Source organism: Hylobates moloch, unplaced genomic scaffold, assembly GCF_009828535.3.
Source record: "Hylobates moloch isolate HMO894 unplaced genomic scaffold, HMol_V3 SCAFFOLD_11, whole genome shotgun sequence".
Taxonomy (NCBI): domain Eukaryota; kingdom Metazoa; phylum Chordata; class Mammalia; order Primates; family Hylobatidae; genus Hylobates; species Hylobates moloch.
In genome coordinates, this window is record NW_026652286.1 from 102,877,201 (window position 1) to 102,897,611 (window position 20,411).

The following is a 20,411-nucleotide window of genomic DNA, read 5'->3' on the forward strand; positions in this document are numbered from 1 at the left end:
GCGGCGGGCTGGGCGGGCCGAGGCCACACCCTGAAACTACCTGCGCGGGCCGGGCCGGAGTGTGAGAGCAGAGCTGCAGCCAGAGAAAGAGGAACAGGGAGAGAGCGCGCGCCAGAGCGAGCGCACCGCCGCCGGTCGGGCGCGCTGGGCCTGCCCGGAACCCAGCCGCCTGCGCCCCGCGCCCCGCGCCCCGCGCCCTGCGGGCCATGGGAGCCGGCCGCCGGCAGGGACGACGCCTCTGAGACCCGCGATCGGCCTCGGGGACCATGGGGAGCGATCGGGCCCGCAAGGGCGGAGGGGGCCCGAAGGACTTCGGCGCGGGACTCAAGTACAGCTCGCGGCACGAGGTGAGCGCGGGCCGGGGACCCGGGGCGCTGGGAAGCTCCGCCCGCCCGACCCTGCAGCGCGGCGCTGGGCTCGGCCGGCTCCCCTGGCGTGTCCGTCGGTGGCCGAGCTCTGGGCGCACAGGTGGAATTTCCTGTTCAGCGGGTGCTGGGCCGCGGTCGGGCGGGGCTGGCCGGACCTTTGGTACCGGACCGGCTGCGCCCCGCCAGGGGGAGGCGGGAAGCCCCTGAGCCTTCCTGCGCCCTCAGTCCTTTTCCCCGAGTTGAAAAAAGGGGCTCCGTCTCGGCCCCTCCATGACTCTTGCGCTGTTAGTGAACATCTGGAAGAAACCAGGGGCTCGGAGTGGGGTTATTTGGGAGGAAGTGAAATTTCAGGAGGGTTTGGAGTCTCAGCCATCCTTGGCCTCTGCAGAAAATTTCTTTCGTCTCTCTCCTTCCCCGTCAAAAGGCACTCTGGGACCTCGCAGAGAACAACTGGGAGGCCAGGGCTTTGGCTGGCATAGGGGCTGGAGCTAAGAACTCCAGAGTTGGGCTTGCCTGGCCTTCTCGAGAGGGGATGGAGCCCTTTGGGAAGGCGGCTGTATGGGAAGGGATGTGGGAACACACACATGTCTTGAGCCTTTTGCAAAGTACCGAAACAGGAAGCTCTTCTTTGGCAGAAAGAACAATGAAAGACCTATTGAAAGATCTCAAAAAGATTACATGTTCCTGGATGGAGTTGGGGATGGGTCGCTGGTCACTTCATTGACGGACCCGCCTAGGTGGTAGTGCCCGGGCGGGACCAGCAGCCAGGTCTCTACCCTCTCTGTCCAACGCAGACCCCCAGGTTTCCTGGAAGGCCAGGGCATACCAGGTCAGGGCGGCGCTGAGAGGCAGGCGCTGTTTGGCAGAGAGTTTTGCTCCTCTGCAAATAATGGGCTCCCTGCCCTGCCAACCCTCACTTTCTCCCCTCCTTCCGGGTGCCCCTGGGCTGCAGAGCCTCCGCCGTTGCTCCCTGAGTCAGGCCTGATTTTGGTGCTGTCTCAGATCAATTCCTTTTGTCCGAGCAGCATCCCGACCCAGGGAGCTTGCAGAAAATCAGACCCTGGGGCTTTGGAGGCTGCCTGCACCACAGACAGACCCTGGGGCTGGGCTCTGCTATTTTCTCCACTTTTCACCCTCAACAAGGAGGAAAGCTTCCAGTGGACCTGAAGGCTTGGGCCCTTCCCCTGGCTGTGCCTGTGCCCTGCTGTGAGGCAGATTCACCTTCTCTTCCTTGCTGTAATTGCTATGTTTGTGTCCTTGCTAATTGCCTACTTGGGGCTCTGGACTCCCTGCCTCTTCAGCAGAGATCCTGCAGTTTGGAATTTGTTATTTCAGGGCAGTCCGGTGCCCCCACCCCAAGTTTGTTCTTCCTGAGTTCGCTTTCTAGGACTCCTGCCCACACGGGGAAAGCAGGGTCTTCCTGGTCGTGTGGCCCAGCCTCCTCTCTGAGCCATCTCATCACCCGACAAGCGGCCAGGCTGGGGCTCACCTTCCACTCACCCCCGGGATCCCACATTCAGCGGACTTGTCTTGTCACCTGCAAGCCCTGGCTTTAGTTTCCCCTGTCCCTGCTCATTTCCTCCTCCTCTGCGAAGCTCATTTGCTCTCTGCGCCCTTGGGCTCTTCCTTCCCCCTCTGCCATTTTCCTTCTCGTGGCTTGCTCTTTGTCTTTTCTCCTGCTTTATTGAACTAACTCAGTACCTAGTCCTGGGCCAGGCGTGGGTGAAGGGAAGGCTCTCAGAGACCAGTAAGATGTGGTTGTTTCCTTTAAAGAACATCCAGTCTTGAGAGCGAAACTAAGAGACGAATGCCAAAGTTAGCTGCGAGGCGAAGTGTCCAGAGGAAATTGGCCGAAGCTCATTTCCATGTCTTGCAGATTCCTCCCATCCCTGGCCTCACCAGAAATCCCAGTCCCTGGGATCACCTTGTAGTGTGTGTTTGCAGCTAGGATCTCCATCCCTGGCTGGGACATGTGGCTGCTGCCCCTGGGTTTACTATCTGGGTCAGCAGAGCCTGGCCCACAGGGTGCTGCTGTTTCTGCGTTCCTTGTCCCCAGTCGCATCCATCCCTGCACCCTTGTTTGGTAGTATTTGTATCTGGCTGTCCCCTTCCCAAGGCTGGTGGCGTGGCCCCTGCCCCACCCCTGCTGTTCCCATCAAGTGTTCTGCATGGCCTTCAGAGTCCTGATGCACATTACTGCATCTGGGGATGGTGTGAGCCCTGCTTGTGAGCAAGCAGGGGCACAGATGCCACTTCTTCTGGCCATTAACGAGAACCAGGAAGCCTGCCTCCCTGAGGGTCTTGATTCCTGTTGAGTGTTTGATGGTGACTATGAAGCTGCCTTGACTTCCACTGGTTCTTCTCAGATCACGGTTGCCCTAGGTAAGACTCAGCATCCCTTAGGCATCCAGAGACCACGGTTGGAAAATCGGATGTTGTGTGGCCAAAATCAGATGTCTAGGGGCTAGGGTGTACAACTCTGGCTATTCAGAGAGTCAGCTGCTTGTTAATTGGTCCATCATTCAGGCATTCATTCACATAACAATATCTGCTAGGTAACCCACTGACTGAGCCTGTGCCAGGTGCTGGGAAGTAGCAGTGAGGAAGACTCTAGACTCACAGCCCCTGTCCCTGGGACCACCAAAGGTAGTGTGGGATACAGGGAACTAAATTCTGACTCATGAGTACTAGCTTCTGGATATGCCCTGGGTGAGCACATGGCATCTCTCTAACCCAGGCTGGAAGGGCCAGGTCAGCAAATTGGGGCTGCAGGCATCTGTGACGTGGTGGCAGAAGGGAACATGCAGCCAAGACCCGGGACCGCCTTGTCTAGCCACGTGATCTCAGAGATGTTACCCAATATCTCTAAGCCTTGGTTTCTGCGGCTATAAAATGGGGATGACATATATGTTCCAGGTTTGTTGAAAGGATTCAGAGGGGTACTTTACATGAAAGCCCTCTGTAAATTGTAGTGTGGTGTTCAAATGATGCAGCTTGAGTTTTTGAGTTGAAAGGGACTTGAGACAAGCAAGAAGATAATCTAGTGTCACTAGGATGCCTGTCGAGAGGCTGAGAACCCGGTTTGTCAGTGGGGCCCTGACCTTGCAGAGGAGCCATCCTGCCCTGCCAAACACTGGGAAGTGCCCCATGCATTCAAGGAACTACTCGCCAGCAGCAGAGACCTCTTCCTAAGACCTTCTGATTTTCATTCCCCCGCCTTTACCCAGCTTCTAGGAGAAAGATCTTTCTATGAAAAGAAAATGTGTGCCAGCTGCATATCCCTTTCTCCTTCTCATCCCCTGCCCCTCCCACCATAGAAAAATTAAACTTTTATTTTGTTTTGTTTTTTAGACACGGGGATCTTGCTATGTTGCCCAGGCTGGACTGAAATTCTTGGGCCCAGGTGATCGATCCTCCTTGTCTCAGACTTCTAAGTAGTTGGGATTACAGGCGTGAGCCACTGTGCCCACATAAAACTTTAGAGAACTGCCTTTTTTGTTCTCTAGAGCATGTGCTGGGCAGGTGTGTGCAGTGGGTGAGGAAGAGGGTTGGGAAGGCAGAAAGCAGCAGCACGCTAGGATTGTCCTGTAGGTGGGGCTTCAGCTGCTAGAGTGGACAGGAAGTCTCCCTTCTCTGGGGGCTTTCGGGACCCTTCCCTCTGCCTTGGTCCTGAGAACACCCGGAAATTCCTCGTTTAGGAGTTGAGGAAACTGAGGAAGAGGAGAAGATGCCCCTAGATTGATGACTGCCTTTGCCTGCTCGCAGTAGAAATGGTCAGAGAGTGGATCTGCTCAGAGCCGGCTTGCTGGCCTGTTGCCACATTGTCACGGTCTGCGGAAGGAGAGCGAGTCACAGCTCCCTCCCCCGGCCTGACCCTCACTCTGCTCCCTGGGAACCAGTCTACCAGACTGCCGACTGCTGTGGCCAGTGGCCTCTGTCCCTCGGAACACTGTGGCCCTCAAGTTCCCTGATGTCTGTTCCTTCTCTGGTCTGTGGTTCTGCCAAGGCTGGTGGCTCATGTCTCTTTTAAAAGAGAAGTTGTCTTTGGAAGAGGAAGGGAAATGTGACAGAGTCCCCTGGGAGCCCAGGTCCTGAAGATGATGTTGCTTCTGACATTGTGCAATGATTACTAGAGTGTCTAGAATACTAATCATCATGAATACGAATAATCATTAGCGTTTATTGGGCATGGCTTGCTGTTTGTCTTTTTTCCTGCCAAGCTTCATTGAACTAACTCTGTACCTAGTCCTGGGTCAGGCATGGCTGAAGGGAAGTAAGATGTGGTCTTACTGGTCTTTAAGACCAAGTATTACCTTTCTCAGAGATAAGTGTTGTTATTACTTTTTTTTTTTTTAGACAGGGTCTCCCTCTGTCACCCGGGCTGGAGTGCAATGGTGTAATCATGGCTCACTGCCACCTTGACTTCCCAGGCTCAAGCAATCCTCCCACCTCAGCTTTCTCAGTAGCTGGGACTACAGGTGGGCACCAGCATGCCTGACTAATTTTTGCATTTTTTATGAGGCAGGGTCTTGCTATGCTGCCCAAGCTGATCTTGAACTCCTGGGCTCAAGTGATCTGCCCACCTCAGCCTCCAAAAGTGCTGGGACTACAAGTGTGAGCCACCACACCCAGCCTTATTATTATTATTATCATTATTATTATTTCGAGACGAAATTTCGCTCTCGTTGCCCAGGCTGGAGTGCAATGGTACGATCTCATCTCACCACAACCTCCACCTCCTGGATTCAAGCGATTCTCCTGCCTCAGCCTCCCAAGTAGCTGGGATTACAGGCATGCGCCACCATGCCCGGCTAATTTTGTATTTTTAGTAGAGATAGGGTTTCTCCATGTTGGTCAGGCTGGTCTCAAACTCCTGAGCTCAGGTGATCTGCCCACCTCGGCCTCCCAAAGTGCTGAGATTACAGGCGTGAGCCACCACACCCGGCCCAGCCTTATTGCTATTACCTTTTTATAGGTGAGGAAAATGGAGCACATGGAGGCTAAGTAACTTGCCTGAGGTCGCAGAGCAAAATAGTGGTGGAATCTGGATTGAAGCCCAGGTAGTCTGGCCCTGTTGTATCCTATGTGGGCTGTGACATGTGGAACAGGGCTGTCAGCCCACAGGGTTCAGGAGGGGATGGAATACTAAAGGTTGAGAATTCATCAGATTTGGGTAAGAAACTGGATTTCTCTTCTCAGGATGTTTCTGAGATGCCTGGGACTAAATTATAGCAACCATTTGGTAGGATGGGAATAGAAACTTATGGAATTCTCAGAGTTCTTAGCCTGGCCTGGTTGGCAGTGGTGAGAAGTGTGTTTGGGGTTTGCTCGAGCTCATGGGTAGTAGTTGCCGTTTTTGCTTTGTTAAGAATCTTTCCAGAAGCAGCTCCCTGCTAAAAATTCTGTCTCAGATGCTCATATTTTCAGAATTTCCCTATTCTGCCTGGGCTTAGCAATATTTGGGGATTTTCCCCTGAATCCTGTGATAGTTGGCTGACTGATCAAAATCTTGGATCCTTTGACTCTTTTTGGCCCATGTTGGTGATGCTGAGGTGGTGGTGGGGATGATGATGGTGGTGGCGATGTTGAAAGGGTGGAGAAGAATGTGATGACACTTATTTCTACGTTTCACTAAATATCTGCACTTCAATTCTTGACCTCACTTTAAAAAATGCCCAGTTCACAGATGAGAATACTGAGGCTCAAAGGGTTTGTGTAAAGGCAGTAAGAAGTAGAGCAAGAATTCAAACTTAGATCTGTGCAACTTCAAAGCCTGGGAGCTCACCACGATGCCATTATAAAATTGTATTCCTGAGATGATGGTGAAGGTTGCGTATCTCCAGCAAACTGCTAGAACACGTTATTCACCAGAGAGCTGTGAGCACATAAAAAGGAAGTGGTGATCACCTGGTGCCAGTGCTGGTGTGCTACAAACATCATAGACCAACTTGTCTGGTTTCCCCTTTTGATGAGGTTCCTTAGCTGGCGGACCAGGAGCGTAGCTGGAGATGTGATTTCAACAGCCTTTACATAAATGTAGCTTTATGTATTATACATATGATTAAAAATTATGGTGGAAGTTTTAAAATGAAAACCAATTCACCCACCTATGCCAACAAATCACTTTTCATGCCTCTTTCCCCTCCTTACTGTCTATAGTTCAATGTATCTAGTTGGTCATTGTGCACACACCACTTGTATCCTGGACAAGGTGTTTTATTGGCCTCCTGTCTGCTGGGTATGGAGCCCCGGGTGCTGGAGGATCGAAGGTCTGGTAGGCTTGTGTCTGATTGAAAGGCTGTGCCTAAGGGGGGGGTCTGTTCTTGAATCCACGTCACTTTGGGTGGTGACCTCAGGCTGCTCATCACCCCTTCCTGGGTTCTGTGCCATTTCTTACTTAGTAACAGCTCAGATGAGGACTTGGGGCATTTGCCTATCAGCTCCACAGATGACATCAGCTGGGAGGGAAAGGCTGATACCTTGTATGACTTGATTATGAGTCAGAGCATCTGGACAGCCTGTCTGATAGGCTGCGCTGAGCAGAACGCATCGGTCTGGGTCAGGAGTCAGTGCTTCACTCACCGAACCACCTCCCTCAACCACGGAGCAGAAAACACAAGACCCAGAGTTCTGCGCTGACAGCGAGCCCAGGGGAGACCAGGCATGGAAGTGTGACTGCCCATAGTCGAAGTGTGCTTTCTTCCCCCCATGTTTTTATTTGGTTATACCTTTTAAAATTATTATTAAAAGGCTAATATATACATATTTAAAGAAAACTTGGCCAACTCAGATAAGTAGTAAGAATTTAAAAATGAGGCCGGGCGCGGTGGTTCACGCCTGTAATCCCAGCACTTTGGGAGGCCAAGGCAGATGGATCACTTGAGGTCAGGAGTTCAAGACTAGCCTGGCCAACATGGTGAAACCCCATCTCCACTAAAAATACAAAAATTAGCTAGGCATGGCGGTGGGCACCTGTAATCCCAGCTACTGAGGAGACTGAGAGAGGAGAATCACTTGAACCTGGGAGGTGGAGGTTGCAGTGAGCCGAGATCGTGCCATTGCACTCCAGCCTGGGCGACAGAGCGAGACCCTGTCTCAAAAAAAAATATTTTTTAATAAAAATGACATAAATACTCCTACAAAGACATTTTAACAATTTGGTATTGCCTATGCATGTTTTCTAAAAAAGTTTTTTTCCTCATTACCACATTTAGGAAGCTTTTCTTTTTGAAGTCACACAATATAGAAATGTACAGTGTAAAATGTGAAACCCCTCTGAAATTCCCTCTCCCAAATTTTAGAGCCTCTATAAATAGTTTTGTTTATATTCTCCCACAAGATCCAGCAGTTCTCCCCTCACTTGTATCCTATTCCCCCAAGACAGAGTCTGGTTCTAACAGAGGATACAGACCTCCTGGTGCCCTCCCCTGGGGGTGGGGCCCCCTGTTTTCATAGTTGGTCCTTTCCCCGAAACAGGTGCTCAGATTTGTAGCCAGGGAAGAGTGTTTTAGACCCTAACCAGTTCTAGAGACTGCAGCCGGGCTTGGGTCTTTCCCGCTAGCTTCTGCAGACCCCGGGGTCCACCAAGGCAGAAACAGACCGTGGCACCTCCATGCCATGAAATATGACTCAGCACTGAAAAGGAACAAGCTGCTGGATGCAACGACTTGAAGGACCTCCAGGGAATTTTGTGTAGTTAAAAAAAAGCCAACAGTCCCATACATACCATATTATTTATTTATATAACATAATGGTTTTTTTTTTTTTTTTTTTTTGAGACAGAGTCTTGCTCTGTCCCAGGCTGGAGTGCAGTGGTGTGATCTGGGCTCGCTGCAACCTCCGCCTCCTGGGTTCAAGCCATCCTCCTGCCTCAGCCTCCCGAGTAGCTGGGACTACAGATGCGTGCCACCACACCCGGCTAATTTTTGTATTTTTAGTAGAGACAGGGTTTCGCCATGTTGGCCAGGCTGGTCTTGAAATCCTGACCTCAGGCGATCCACCCGCCTTGGCCTTCCAAAGTGCTGGGATTATGGGTGTGAGCCACCACGCCCGGCCTATATAACATAATTTTTGAAATGACACCATGTTAGTAGCAGAGGACAGATTAGCAATTGTGGAGCTGAAGGGGTGGGGGACAGAAGGGAGGTGGCTGTGGTTACAGAAGGCCATGGGCATCCTCGTGTTGGAACTGTTCAAAATTGACTGCGATGCTAGAGACGGGACTACGCTAGCGATGACACAGATGGAACTTAATACTCACGTGAGTAGCAGTGAAACGAGAAGTCTGAATAAGATCCGCGGATGATACTGCCATTGTGGTATGATGATATAGTTTTAGGAAGTGTGACTATTGGGAGAAACTGGGCAAGCTGTACACGGATCTCAGTATGATTCCCTACAACTGTATGGGAATCTACAAGTATCTCCATAAAAATGTCAGTAATAAAAGGCACACCAGCTCGTGAAATCAGAATGTGGATTTCATAAAAAGTCAAGAAAATGAATGAAAAGAAGTTACGAGGTGCCGGCTGCACCTCTTGTTTCTCTTGTCGGGTTTTGGGGAATCTGCCTCGTTGTGCTGCTGCAGGCAGATGCTTCTGCTCTGAGTCGGTGACTTGGGGCAGGAGGAAGGTGGGGCAGCTGGGCCGGGAAGTAGGTCTTTGGCACATAAGGAGAGGGCTGGTGCAAACTTAGTGCGATCGAAGAGGCAGAGATGGAATTTTCTGGCTGGAACTGGCAAAAGAGGTTATGTCTTGGTGTGTGTGTTTTGGGGGCGACACACTGAACTGAGGACCAGGAGAGATCCGGCGAAGTCCACATTCTTCAGGTTGTACGCATTAGTGTTCCATACGTCCACACTTAATGGGGCCTGAGGACAGTGGGTGGCCAGGCCAGGTCTGACCCCAGAGAGCCTGGGGGACTGTCAGCAGAGCCCCGAGGTGTGGACTGAGTATTTTCTCCCCTTCTTGGTTGAGGGCACTTGGCAACTGGTGGATTATTCCAGCCTGCCCTGGGGAGGCTGCCTAAGTCTGGCTTTGGGGAGAGAAGACCTTCCATCAATCCATCAATTAATCAATCAAGTGCTAACTCTGGGCAAGGTCGAGGGTGGAGGGGGAGGGAGAGAGGCAGTAGGAAGAGGAAACCGGGGCACTGTGACCCGCCAGGACTTCCTGGTCCACCCAGCATGGTGCAGGTTGGGGAAGAGGTGAGGCCCCAGGGAGAAAGTAACGTGGCTTGTTGTGGTCCCGGGAGGATTCCTGGCAAGGCTCGGCTTTGGCCTTCGTGCTCGAGGGCAGGCAGGGTTCGGTAGGCTGTAGGGAAGCCCAGCCATTCCGAGCAGGCAGATGGGTCTGCCTAGGTACCGCTTGGTTCCTAACAGGCTTGGGGGCCTTTCTGGCTAGAGCCAAGGTCAGAGTTGAGGGAGCCAGTGCTCTCAGACCAATGTTGAAGGAGTGACAACCCATGTACAGTGGTGGGCACCGCAGGGGCCTGTCTCTTGGGCCCAAGAAGTGGGTAGTAGATAGAGTTTTGCAGAGTGTTCCTTTTTTTTTTTTTGAAATCAACACTGTGTTTATTGATTTAGACTACTTTATTGAGGTATGATTGATATACAAAAAGCTGTACTTTTTTGTGATACTAGAGACAGGGGCCTATGCTAGCAATGACATAGAATGGAACTTAATATTCATATGAGTAGCAGTGAAACGGGAAATCTGAATAAGATCCGCGGATGATACCGCTCTTGTGCTTATCACGAATGACAGCAAGATAGTGTCAATTAAGACAGCAATTTCCAGCTACTGACGTCCTGCTCTTTTCTTGTGTTTTTTTTTCTTTTGTTTCTATTTAATGTGCACAACCTGATGAGTGTGGACGTACGGAAACACCAGTGATACCATCCCATAAGTTAGGCTGCAAAATATCCATCACTTCCAAAGTTTCCTCCTGCCCTCTTTATCTATTATGCTATTTATTTATAATAATAATTACTATTTTGTGATAAGAACACTTAATACAAGATCTCTTATTGAATGTATGGACCACCTTTTGTGTATCCATTCATTCGCTAAGGAACGCTTAGGTTGTCCCCACATCTTGGCTTCTGTGAACAGTGCTGCAGTGGGCATGGGATGCAGCTCTCTCTTCAGATCCTGGTTTCAATTCCTTCCTTTGGATAAATGCTCAGAAGTGGGCTTGCTGGATCTGCAGAGCATGATCTCTCTGGGCTTCAGGTCGCTTTTCTGCAATATTGGGGGGGGTCTCGTGAGTGGTGCAAGATCAAAGATAACTTAAAGTGGTGCAAAGATCAAAGGTCCCTGCATGTTTGTGTCTTTCCACAAGGTTAGACTTTTACTGATGCAATTTCAATCATCAACACCACTGGCCACATGGAGTTCCCAAAGAGACAATTCTCCTCAGTCCTTCCTGTTCTCTCAGGAGGCAGAGCCTCGGGCACACAGGCTGAAGCCACTCCACTAGCCAGTCAACACTGCAAGCCATACATAATCATATACTTAATCAATATATAAATATATAGATTAAACATCCCACATCAAAGTAACATTTATCATCAAGAGAAAGGGGTTAGGAAAAAGGCTTAATGAACCAGTCCAGGGAGAGCCACGAAGACAAAAAGACCCTCTTGCCCTGGCCTGGGCAGTCTGTCGGTCTCGTGGGGAAGAGTTTCTGATGTTGGCAGAGCCTTTGCTGGCAGATGCTAGGTGCCAATCACGAGTGACAGCAAGATAGTGTCAGTTAAGACAGCCATTTCCAGCTGCTGAAGTCTTGCTCTTTTCTCTTGTTTTGTTTTTTGTTTCTCTTGGTTGCCTTTTTTGTTGTTGTTGTTGAGACAGGGTCTTGCTCTGTTGCCCAAGCTGGAGTGCAGTGGCGTAGCTCACTGTAGCCTTGACATCCCAGGCTCAAGTGATCCTCCCACCTCAGCCCACTGAGTAGCTGTGCCACCATGCTAAGCTAATTTTTAAAAAAAATTTTGTAGAGATCAGGTCTCACTGCATTGCCCAGGCTTGTCTCAAACTCCAGGGCTCAAGCAATCCTCCCACCTCAGCCTGCCAAAGTGCTGGGATTCCAGGCATGAGCCACTGTGCCCGACTGTCCTCTTTTTTTTTTTTTTTTTTTTTTTGAGACGGGGTCTCGCTCTGTCACCCAGGCTGGAGTGCAGTGGCGCGATCTCGGCTCACTGCAAGCTCCGCCTCCCGGGTTCACGCCATTCTCCTGCCTCAGCCTCTCCGAGTAGCTGGGACTACAGGCGCCCGCCACCACGCCCGGCTAATTTTTTTGTATTTTTAGTAGAGACGGGGTTTCACCGTGTTAGCCAGGATGGTCTTGATCTCCTGACCTCGTGATCCGCCCTCCTCGGCCTCCCAAAGTGCTGGGATTACAGGCGTGAGCCACTGCGCCCGGCCGTGACTGTCCTCTTCTTATGGCCACAGAGTCCTCTACTGAGGACGGACAGTGGAGGAGTGTGTATGTCCTTGTCTAGTTGGATGCCGTGTTTATTTATTTGCAAAACATCTTGTCCCTGTTGACAAAGTGGAACATAAGATGAGGTCTTTTTCTAGGATGGAGTTATTTATGTCAAGGGTGCTCTGTACAAGCCTCACGCATCTGCAGTGGGACCCTATAGGAGGGCAAAGAACCAGCTTCAGTGAGGATTGCCTGACACAAGTCTCTTCTTTCCTTTCTGGGGAGCCGGTGCAGGGGAGGGTGTGGCGTAACCAGGCGAGTGGTCAGGACTGAGAGCCCTGAGCCGCTGGGGCAAATACTTTTCTCTGTGCCTCAGTTTTCCCCTCTTAAAAGTGGGTTAATAACCACTTATGGCCTTCCAAATAGAACATAATTAGCTAATTCCTGCTAATGACTGAGGCCTACCTACTGTCTCTCTTTGATTTTAATTTCTCCACCCACTGTTTGCCCATCTGCCAAAAGCCAGGCAGCCCCATTCCTCCCTCTGGTCTGGTGGAGCAGCTGAAGTTCAGATTCAAACTTCAAAACAAACTGAAAGGCTGGGCACGGTTGCTCATGCCTGTAATCCCAGTACTTTGGGAGGCCAAGGTGTGCAGATCACCTGAGGTCAGGAGTTCGAGACCAGCCTGGCCAAATGGCGAAATCCTGTCTCTACTAAAAATACAAAAATTAGCCGGGCGTGGTGGCGGGCGCCTGTAGTCCCAGCTGCTCGGGAGGCTGAGGCAGGAGAATTGCTAGAACCTGGGAGGCGGAGGTTCTGGTGAGCTAAGATGGCACCACTGCACTCCAGACTGCGTGACAGAGCGAGACTGTCTCAAAAAAAAAAAAAAAAGAAAAGAAAAAAATCAAACGCCTCCCCCACCAACAAAAAAAATGAAAGACATTAACAGCACAAGTCTACTGCATGGGCCTTAGAGGGGAGCGACCTGGCAGGTCTTTCCAGGAGCTCAGGAGCCAATCCTTGGCTGGCCCACGTCTACCCGCCCTTGTCACTCTGCCCCGACCCACAGCTCCAGGAGGGCTCCACTGCTGTCCCGCTTCTCTGCAGCCCCTCTGTCCACTCTCTCTGAGAGACAGAAGAAGGCCAGTCAGGGTGTCCCTACCCACTTGCACCCATGGGTGGTTTACCCCAGAAGACCAGAGAGTGCTGGCCAGGTCGCAGCATGCTCTGGGCCTCAGCTTACACATCAAGGCTTCTGGTAGTTTCCAAAAACATTTTTTAAAACAATGAAAACCTTGTTTCAAATACTTTTTTTGCAGACCCTGAAAATAATGAAACAATTGGCTTGAAGCAGGAGCAGGACACAGAGGGCCTCTGGATCATTCCTTAAGACAAGTTAGGGATTCAAAACCACGGACAGACCCACAGCAGCAGGAGGAGGGAGTCTGCCCACAGGCTGCAGCCCCAGGAGCTGCTCTTCCGCCTCTGAGGTCTCCCAAGGGATTGTCCCATCCCTCCTCCCAGGGGCCCACAGCCAGGTGAGGGAGGCGGTGGCCACAGCAAAGACACTCATTATTTTTGGACATCTTTGTGCCATGTAGGTGTTTTCAATAAATATCACGTCTAATTCTTACAGCAGCTAGGCTTCATTTTCAGATAAAAAAGGGTTAAGAGAGGATAATTTATCAAAAACCCAGTTAGCTGAAAGTGTGGCAGAGCTGAATTTTGAACCCAAATCTATCTGACTCCAAATCCAGTGTTGCTCTTCTGGGCCCTCTGCTGCTTCTCCTGGGGGTGGGGTGTGTGGGTGTGGGGTGGGGGTGGGGGTGGCAGTTGTTACCAGCTCCCCGTATAGAACCACCCTTGACATAAGTAACTCCATCTTAGAAAAATACTTCATCTTACATTTCATAGGGCACTTTGCCAACAAGGACAATGTGTTTTGCTTGATAAATTTAAAGACTGCATCCAAACAGACAAGCATTCTCCTCCACTGTCAGTCCTCACCAGAGGACTCTGTGGCCATAAAAAGAGCAGGACTTCGGCAGTTCACCCTCTGCTGTCACTGGTGATAAGCACCCAACATCCACTGCCAAAGGCTCTGCCCACATTACAGACTCTTCCCTGAAAGACTGATGAACCAGCCAGCCTAGCCCAGCCCAGATATATTTTGTCTTCGTGGCTCTCCCTGGACTGGTTCATTAACCCTTTTTCCTATCCCCTTTCTCTTGGTATGTTTTTCAGGTTTGCCACAAATGTTACCTTATGGGTTCCTGATAATTACGAGTCTAGTATATCTTGCATGGCTCTGCATGCTGAGAGAGCATTCATGTAGGAGAACTGCAGGTTAGGTGGTGCTCCTAACAGAAGTGTTCTCTGAATTTCATTTATGGCTGGAATTTCAAGCGGAATGGCAAATTCATTATATCTATCACATGCCATCCCTAAGATAGCTGATTTTCTTGGATTCGTTTGTCCTTGTGTTAGATTTTTTCAAGTCCGTCTCCAGATTTTGTTGAGTCTAAATATAGGTGGACAGATCTCCAGGCTGATGTGATCCAGTCCCAGAGGGCTAGAACATATCTTGGCTGATTGGTGTTTTTTTTTTTTTTTTTTTTCTAGATGGAATATCACTTCTTTTCTTTTCTTTTCTTTTCTTTCTTTTCTTTTCTTTTCTTTTCCTCTCTCTCTCTCTCTCTTTTTGTTTTTGAGATGGAGTTTTGTTCTTGTTGCCCAGGCTGGAGTGCAATGGCACAATCTCAGCTCATCGTGACCTCCACCTCCTAGGTTTAAGTGATTCTTCTACCTCAGCCTCCCGAGTAGCTGGGATTACAGGCATGTGCCACCACATCTGGCTAATTTTTTGTATTTTTAGTAGAGATGGGGTTTCTCCATGTTGGTCAGGCTGGTCTCGAACTCCTGACCTCAGGTGATCTGCCCACCTCGGCCTCCCAAAGTGCTGGTGGGATTACAGACATGAGCCACCACACCTGGCCTGGAGTCTCACTCTTTCTTGCCCAGGCTGGAGTACAGTGGGGTGATCTCAGCTCACTGCAACCTTCACCCCCTGGGTTCAAGTGATTCTCCTTTCTCAGCCTTCCGAGAAGCTGGGACTACAGGCATGTGCCACCACATCCAGCTAATTTTGTAGAGATGGGGTTTCACCATGTTGGCCAGGCTGGTTTCAAACTCCTGACCTCAGGTGATCCACCTGCCTCAGCCTCCCAAAGGACTGAAATTACAGGCGTGAGCCACCACATCCAGCCTTGGCTGATTTGTGGTTCTAATGATTTATGGTTTGGTGGTTTTATAATAGCTCATGACAGTTTCCTGCTCGTGTAGGGATGTGATGCATTTCTGTGCGTGATAGTGCCATGGTGTCGGCTCCATTCTCCCACAGGTGGAGGGGCCGGTCTGCATCTGTGGTCTATCTTTGGCAAAAATCTGTTCTCAGTTTCAGTAACTCTGCTATGGTGTATTGTCCTCACTGGTGTCCTGAGGACTGTGATTCTTGTAGTTATCATTGGTACCTCTTTTTTTAGTTATTATGGGTCTTGCTGTATATACCCACCCCAGGGGTCATTGTAATCTCCTAAGTTCTCTGCAGGGGGTTCCTTTGGTCCCAGGGATTCCTCCCCAAAAGTTACCCCGATAGGGATTTACTTTTCCTTTCTTTTCTTTTCCTTTTTTTTTTTTTTGAGACGGAGTCTCGTGCTGTCGCCCAGGCTGGAGTGCAGTGGTGCGATCTCGGCTCACTGCGAGCTCCGCCTCCCGGGTTCACACCATTCTCCTGCCTTAGCCTCCCGAGTAGCTGGGGCTACAGGTGCCCACCACCATACCTGGCTAATTTTTTTGTATTTTTAGTAGAGATGGGGTTTCACCGTGTTAGCCAGGATGGTCTCGATCTCCTGACCTCATGATCTGCCTGCCTCGGCCTCCCAAAGTGCTGGGATTACAGGCTTGAGCCACCACACCCGGTCTACTTTTCCTTAAAATTCTTTGCCTGTCTGGCAATCTGTGAGATATTTTGCATTAAAAATGCAGGGATTTTTTTCTTTTGGGGCTTAACTTTTTTTTTTTTTTTTTTGAGACGGAGTCTCACTCTGTGACCCAGGCTAGAGTGCAGTGGCATGATCTTGGTTCACTGCAACCTCTGCCTCCCGGGTTCTAGTGATTCTCCTGCTTCAGCCTCCCGAGTAGCTGGGACTACAGGCCTATATCACCGCACCTGGCTAATTTTTTTGTATTTTTAGTAGGGATGGGATTTCACCGTGTTAGCCAAGATGGTCTCGATCTCCTGATCTTGTGGTCTGCCTGCCTTGGCCTCCCAGAGTGCTGGGATTACAGGCGTGAGCCACCATGCCTGGTGGGGCTTAACATTTTTAGGGTCCTCAAGTCTGACTGTACATCCTCAGCGGGTCATACGGGGAGTCTTTCTGACTTCCAACTCTATTTGGGCAATGGTTCGATTTCCCACCTTAGCCAACCAGATGAGTGGGGGTTATGCAATAATTGGCTTCCTCTTCTTTCAGCCGAGCTAAAAATTTGTTTTTAGGCCGGGCGTGGTGGCTCATGCCTGTAATCCCAGCACTTTGGGAGGCTGAGGCGGGCAGATCACGAGTTCAAGAGATCAAGACCATCCTGGCAAACATGGTGAAACCCCGTCTGTACTAAAAATACAAAAATTAGCCAGGCGTGATGGCAGGCACCTGTAATCTCAGCTACTCGGGAGGCTGAGGCAGGAGAATCGCTTGAACCTGGGAGGTGGAGGTTGTGGTGAGCCGAGATGGCACCATTGCACTCCAGCCTGGGCGACAAGAGCGAAACTCCGTCTCAAAAAAAAAAAATTATTTTCTTGTTTTGCCAATCGCCATCTCCTAAGTTGAGATCATGCTTGCTATGAGCCTTTCTGGCCCCACTAGCTTCCTAGCCTGGCGTCAGCCGAGACCTTGTCAGCCCTTGGAACTACAGGACCTGGGTAAAGAACCTCATCACCTGAGGTTTTCCTTAGGGAGCCAGACTTTCAAGGTGAAGTGAGATGACGTCTCTTTTCGAAGAGGGTGGCAGTTTGTTTTTTCAAACGGCTTGATTTCTAATTTAAGTTTTAGTGGAGGCTTTGGCCTTAGCATCGACTATGCCAGCTATACTCAGTAAGCTGACTGTGCCAATTCTCATGAGCGGTGCGAGGTCCTAACCAGGTCGATGCACCTTTGTGTCTTTCCACAAGGTCAGACTTATTGATGCGACTTCAATCACACAAGGCACGAGCCGCATGGAGTTTCCAAAGGGACAGCTCTCTTTATACTTTCTGTCCACTCCGCAGTCAGAGCCTCAGGCACACAGGCTCCAACCACTCCAGTCAACAGTGCAAACTGTACATAACAATATTCTTAACCAATATATAAAAGTATAGATTAAACATTCCACATCAAAGTAACATTTAACATCAAGAGAAAGGGGATAGGAAAAAGGGTTAATAAACCAGTCTAGGAAGAGCCACAAAGATAAAAAGAGTCTCCTGGTGTGAGCCGGGTCATCTGTCGGTCTTGCCGGGAAGAGTTTCTGATGTTGGCAGAGTCTTCTTTGGCAGATGCTGGGTGCTTATCACGAGTGACAGCAAAACGGTGTCAGTGAAGAGGGCATCTCGAGCTGCCGAAGTCCTGCTCTTTTTATGGCCACAGAGTCCTCTGGACCAACAGTGAAGGAGTCTGCTTGTATATTCCCTTGTCTGGTTGGATGTAGTCTTTATTTATTAAGCAAAATGTCTTGTCCCTGTTGGCAAAGTGCCCTATAAAATGTAAGATGAAGTCTTTTTCTAAGATGGCGTTACTTACGTCAAGGGTGCTCTGTATAAGGCTCCTGGTCCCTTGGCTGCGTGGGGAGGGCCCTGGGCAGTGCTGGGAGTTGGGACGTGACTTGAAACCTGCAGGAGCTGGCTGCTCGCTGGCAAAGAACCACTGGGTTTCTGTGTTGACGACGTCCTCACAGCTGGCTGAGTCAGGCCCTGGGGGACTTTCCTTCAGGCTGTAACCAGGTGTGGAGACTTGTGGTTTACTTCCTTCAGTGGGAGTTCTTGGCCGTGGATCGGCTTTGTGTTCCCCTGATGGGCTGGGGTTACAGATCTACAGATATTTCTGGATCTTCCTTGGGGCCCTGCAGCCCCACCTGTTTTCCAGCAGCTCCTTCTGGTGGGGCGGCTGAGGGCGGTGACGGGTCAAAGGGAAAGGTGGGCGGGCCGGGGTTTTGGGGTGTCCGCCAGCAGCTGGCTGGGCCTGCAGCTGGCCCTGCGCTCTCCCGGGAGGAGCTGGAGTGTGTATTTCTGGGAAAAGTGATAGCCTCAGGGACTTCTGGGATGATGCTTATAACCAGTTGTGGGAGGGTCCCCAGGGCGTGGAAGCAAAGTTCGACCTGGCACAGCAGCTTCCCTTCATCCCAGGTGGTTGCTCAAAATAGACCAGCTGAGACTCTAAGCCAGCTCCTCCTGCTGGTGACAGGAAGGGGTGAGCCTCCTGGAAATGGTGGGTTCCCAAGAATGACCTGGGGCACTTGATAAAAGCTTCCAAATCCCAGGCCCCGCTCCTGACTCCTGACATCAGCATCTCCAGGGAGAGGGGCTTGGGAATCTGGATGTGGAACAAACACTGCATTTGTTTCAGTTGATTTTTATTGTTCTTTTTCACGACCAGACAAGTCCGGGAAATGCTGGGGGTTGCGATCAATGGGAACTGTAGGCTTTTGCAGGTTTCGTGAAAATTGGCTTCTAGAGAGATCGATTACCCCTGGTTGGGGAGTGGGTGGGAGGATTCCAGTGTGGGCTTTCTTTTCCTCTCTGATTTGCCCCTCGGTCATCCCCAGATAAGCATCAAGTGTCCTCTTTTATGAGGCCCCTTGCTGGGCCCTGGACTGCCATGGTGGCAGGTGGGGTGAAGTGCCGCCCTCAGGAGCCTGCTGGCCACCTGCTCTGTGCACAGCTGCTGGAGCTTCCCCGGGGCTGCTGATTTACCTGGGGAGGGCCTGTGTATGTGGGGTCCCTCCTAGCCGGAGACAGGTCCCTTTTATAATCAGCAGCCTGATGAAGAGGCCTTCCCGAAACATCCCTCTGGTATCATTCTCAGCTCAGCACTGCCCAGGTGACAAACACAGAGTTCGTTCTTGGCAGTCACTCCCTGCTGTCATCTGAGGTGGGCTCGAGCCGTGCTGGGTTTCTGGGGAATCTGGCCAGGATCCAGCACAACCTTGTAGCCAGTCCGGCAGGGAGTGGCCACGAGGTTGTGCTGGCTCGGTCTGTCCCTTGCAAAGGAAGGCATCTTCGACCTGCCACAGAATGCTTTCTTGCCTGGGGAAACCCTTGCAGCTTCTCGGGCTCTACTTTCCTTTCTCGCTTGAACAATTACAGGGATAGTTTATGGTTCTCATGACCCCAGTGGGGGTGATGACATCATGGGACTGAAATCCGTCCCACCTTGGAGTCACTGAGCGTGTCAGTCAAGAGCCTTGGTCACAAATCCGTGGCACTTGGCAGCAGCACACAAATCCAGCCACCCCTGTCCTCATCTCAGGTCTGGGCAGCACAGCTGTGTCCCTAGCTGGTGGCATCGCCCCTGCCCCTTGACCTTGATCTTCAGCCTCAGAAGCAGGTTACCCATTGTCATATGATTGCCCTTCACGGTCCCTCCCCGGGATTCCAAGGGGCCTCTTGAGGTTTCCAGGTTCAGCCCCTTCCTTCCCAGCAGATCGCACCCAACCTTAGCCACATGAAGAACGATCTTTAGAAAGGGTCTGGCCCGAAGCTTCATTTTTCCCTGTCTGCTCCGGTTGGAATCTTGTGTGGCTTTGTGTGCAGTTGGTAGTATTTTTGTTGTTGATAAGTGTAGGGGCCTTCCCCGTTGCTTTTCTCTAAGGATAACCATGCTCTGAGCTACCCATGGCAAATTCTGGCTTTGGACTCGTTGGTGCCCAGAGCCAGTGGGATCGTGGGCCCTGGAGAGTTTGCACTCAGTGGCAGGTCTTAGTGTGTGTTTGAGGAACCAGGAGGGCGATCCTCTCAGAGGAGGATTCTCTGGTTGACTCACACAGAGTTGTGTTAGCTCAGCATTTAGCTTTCAGCCCTGGTGAGTTTCTCTGACTTAATGAGAGTAGGCTGGCTGCAAGAATCTTTCCTATATTAGCCGGGCGCGGTGGCTCACGCTTGTAATCCCAGCACTTTGGGAGGCCGAGGCGGGCGGATCACGAGGTCAGGAGATCGAGACCACAGTGAAACCCCGTCTCTACTAAAAATACAAAAAATTAGCCGGGCGTGTTGGCAGGCGCCTGTAGTCCCAGCTACTCGGAGAGGCTGAGGCAGGAGAATGGCGTGAACCCGGGAGGCGGAGCTTGCAGTGAGCCGAGATTGCGCCACTGCACTCCAGCCTGGGTGACAGAGCGAGACTCCGTCTCAAAAAAAAAAAAAAAAAAAAAAAAAGAATCTTTCCTATATTAGCAAATAAAATAGGTCTCTTTTTCGGCCCTCTAGAAATCAGTGTTTTTTTTCTTTTCGTTTTGGAGAGCCCGGCCTTGGGGAGGATATGCATCAGTTGCTCTAGTGTGCTTCAGACAGTGAGATAAGATGAGGCAGGGCG

The 20,411-nt window shown here is 50.7% G+C and overlaps 1 protein-coding gene across 1 annotated transcript in view; it reads left to right on the forward strand.

Annotated features, from left to right (window-relative positions):
• The first annotated feature begins 266 nt into the window (after window positions 1–266).
• ST14 (ST14 transmembrane serine protease matriptase) overlaps window positions 267–20,411 on the forward strand; it is a 49,462-nt gene continuing 29,317 nt past the window's right edge. The window contains exon 1 of the mRNA XM_058446919.1: window positions 267–347. Within this exon, the coding sequence (XP_058302902.1) occupies window positions 267–347 (81 nt within the window). The remainder of the gene's footprint in view (window positions 348–20,411) is intronic.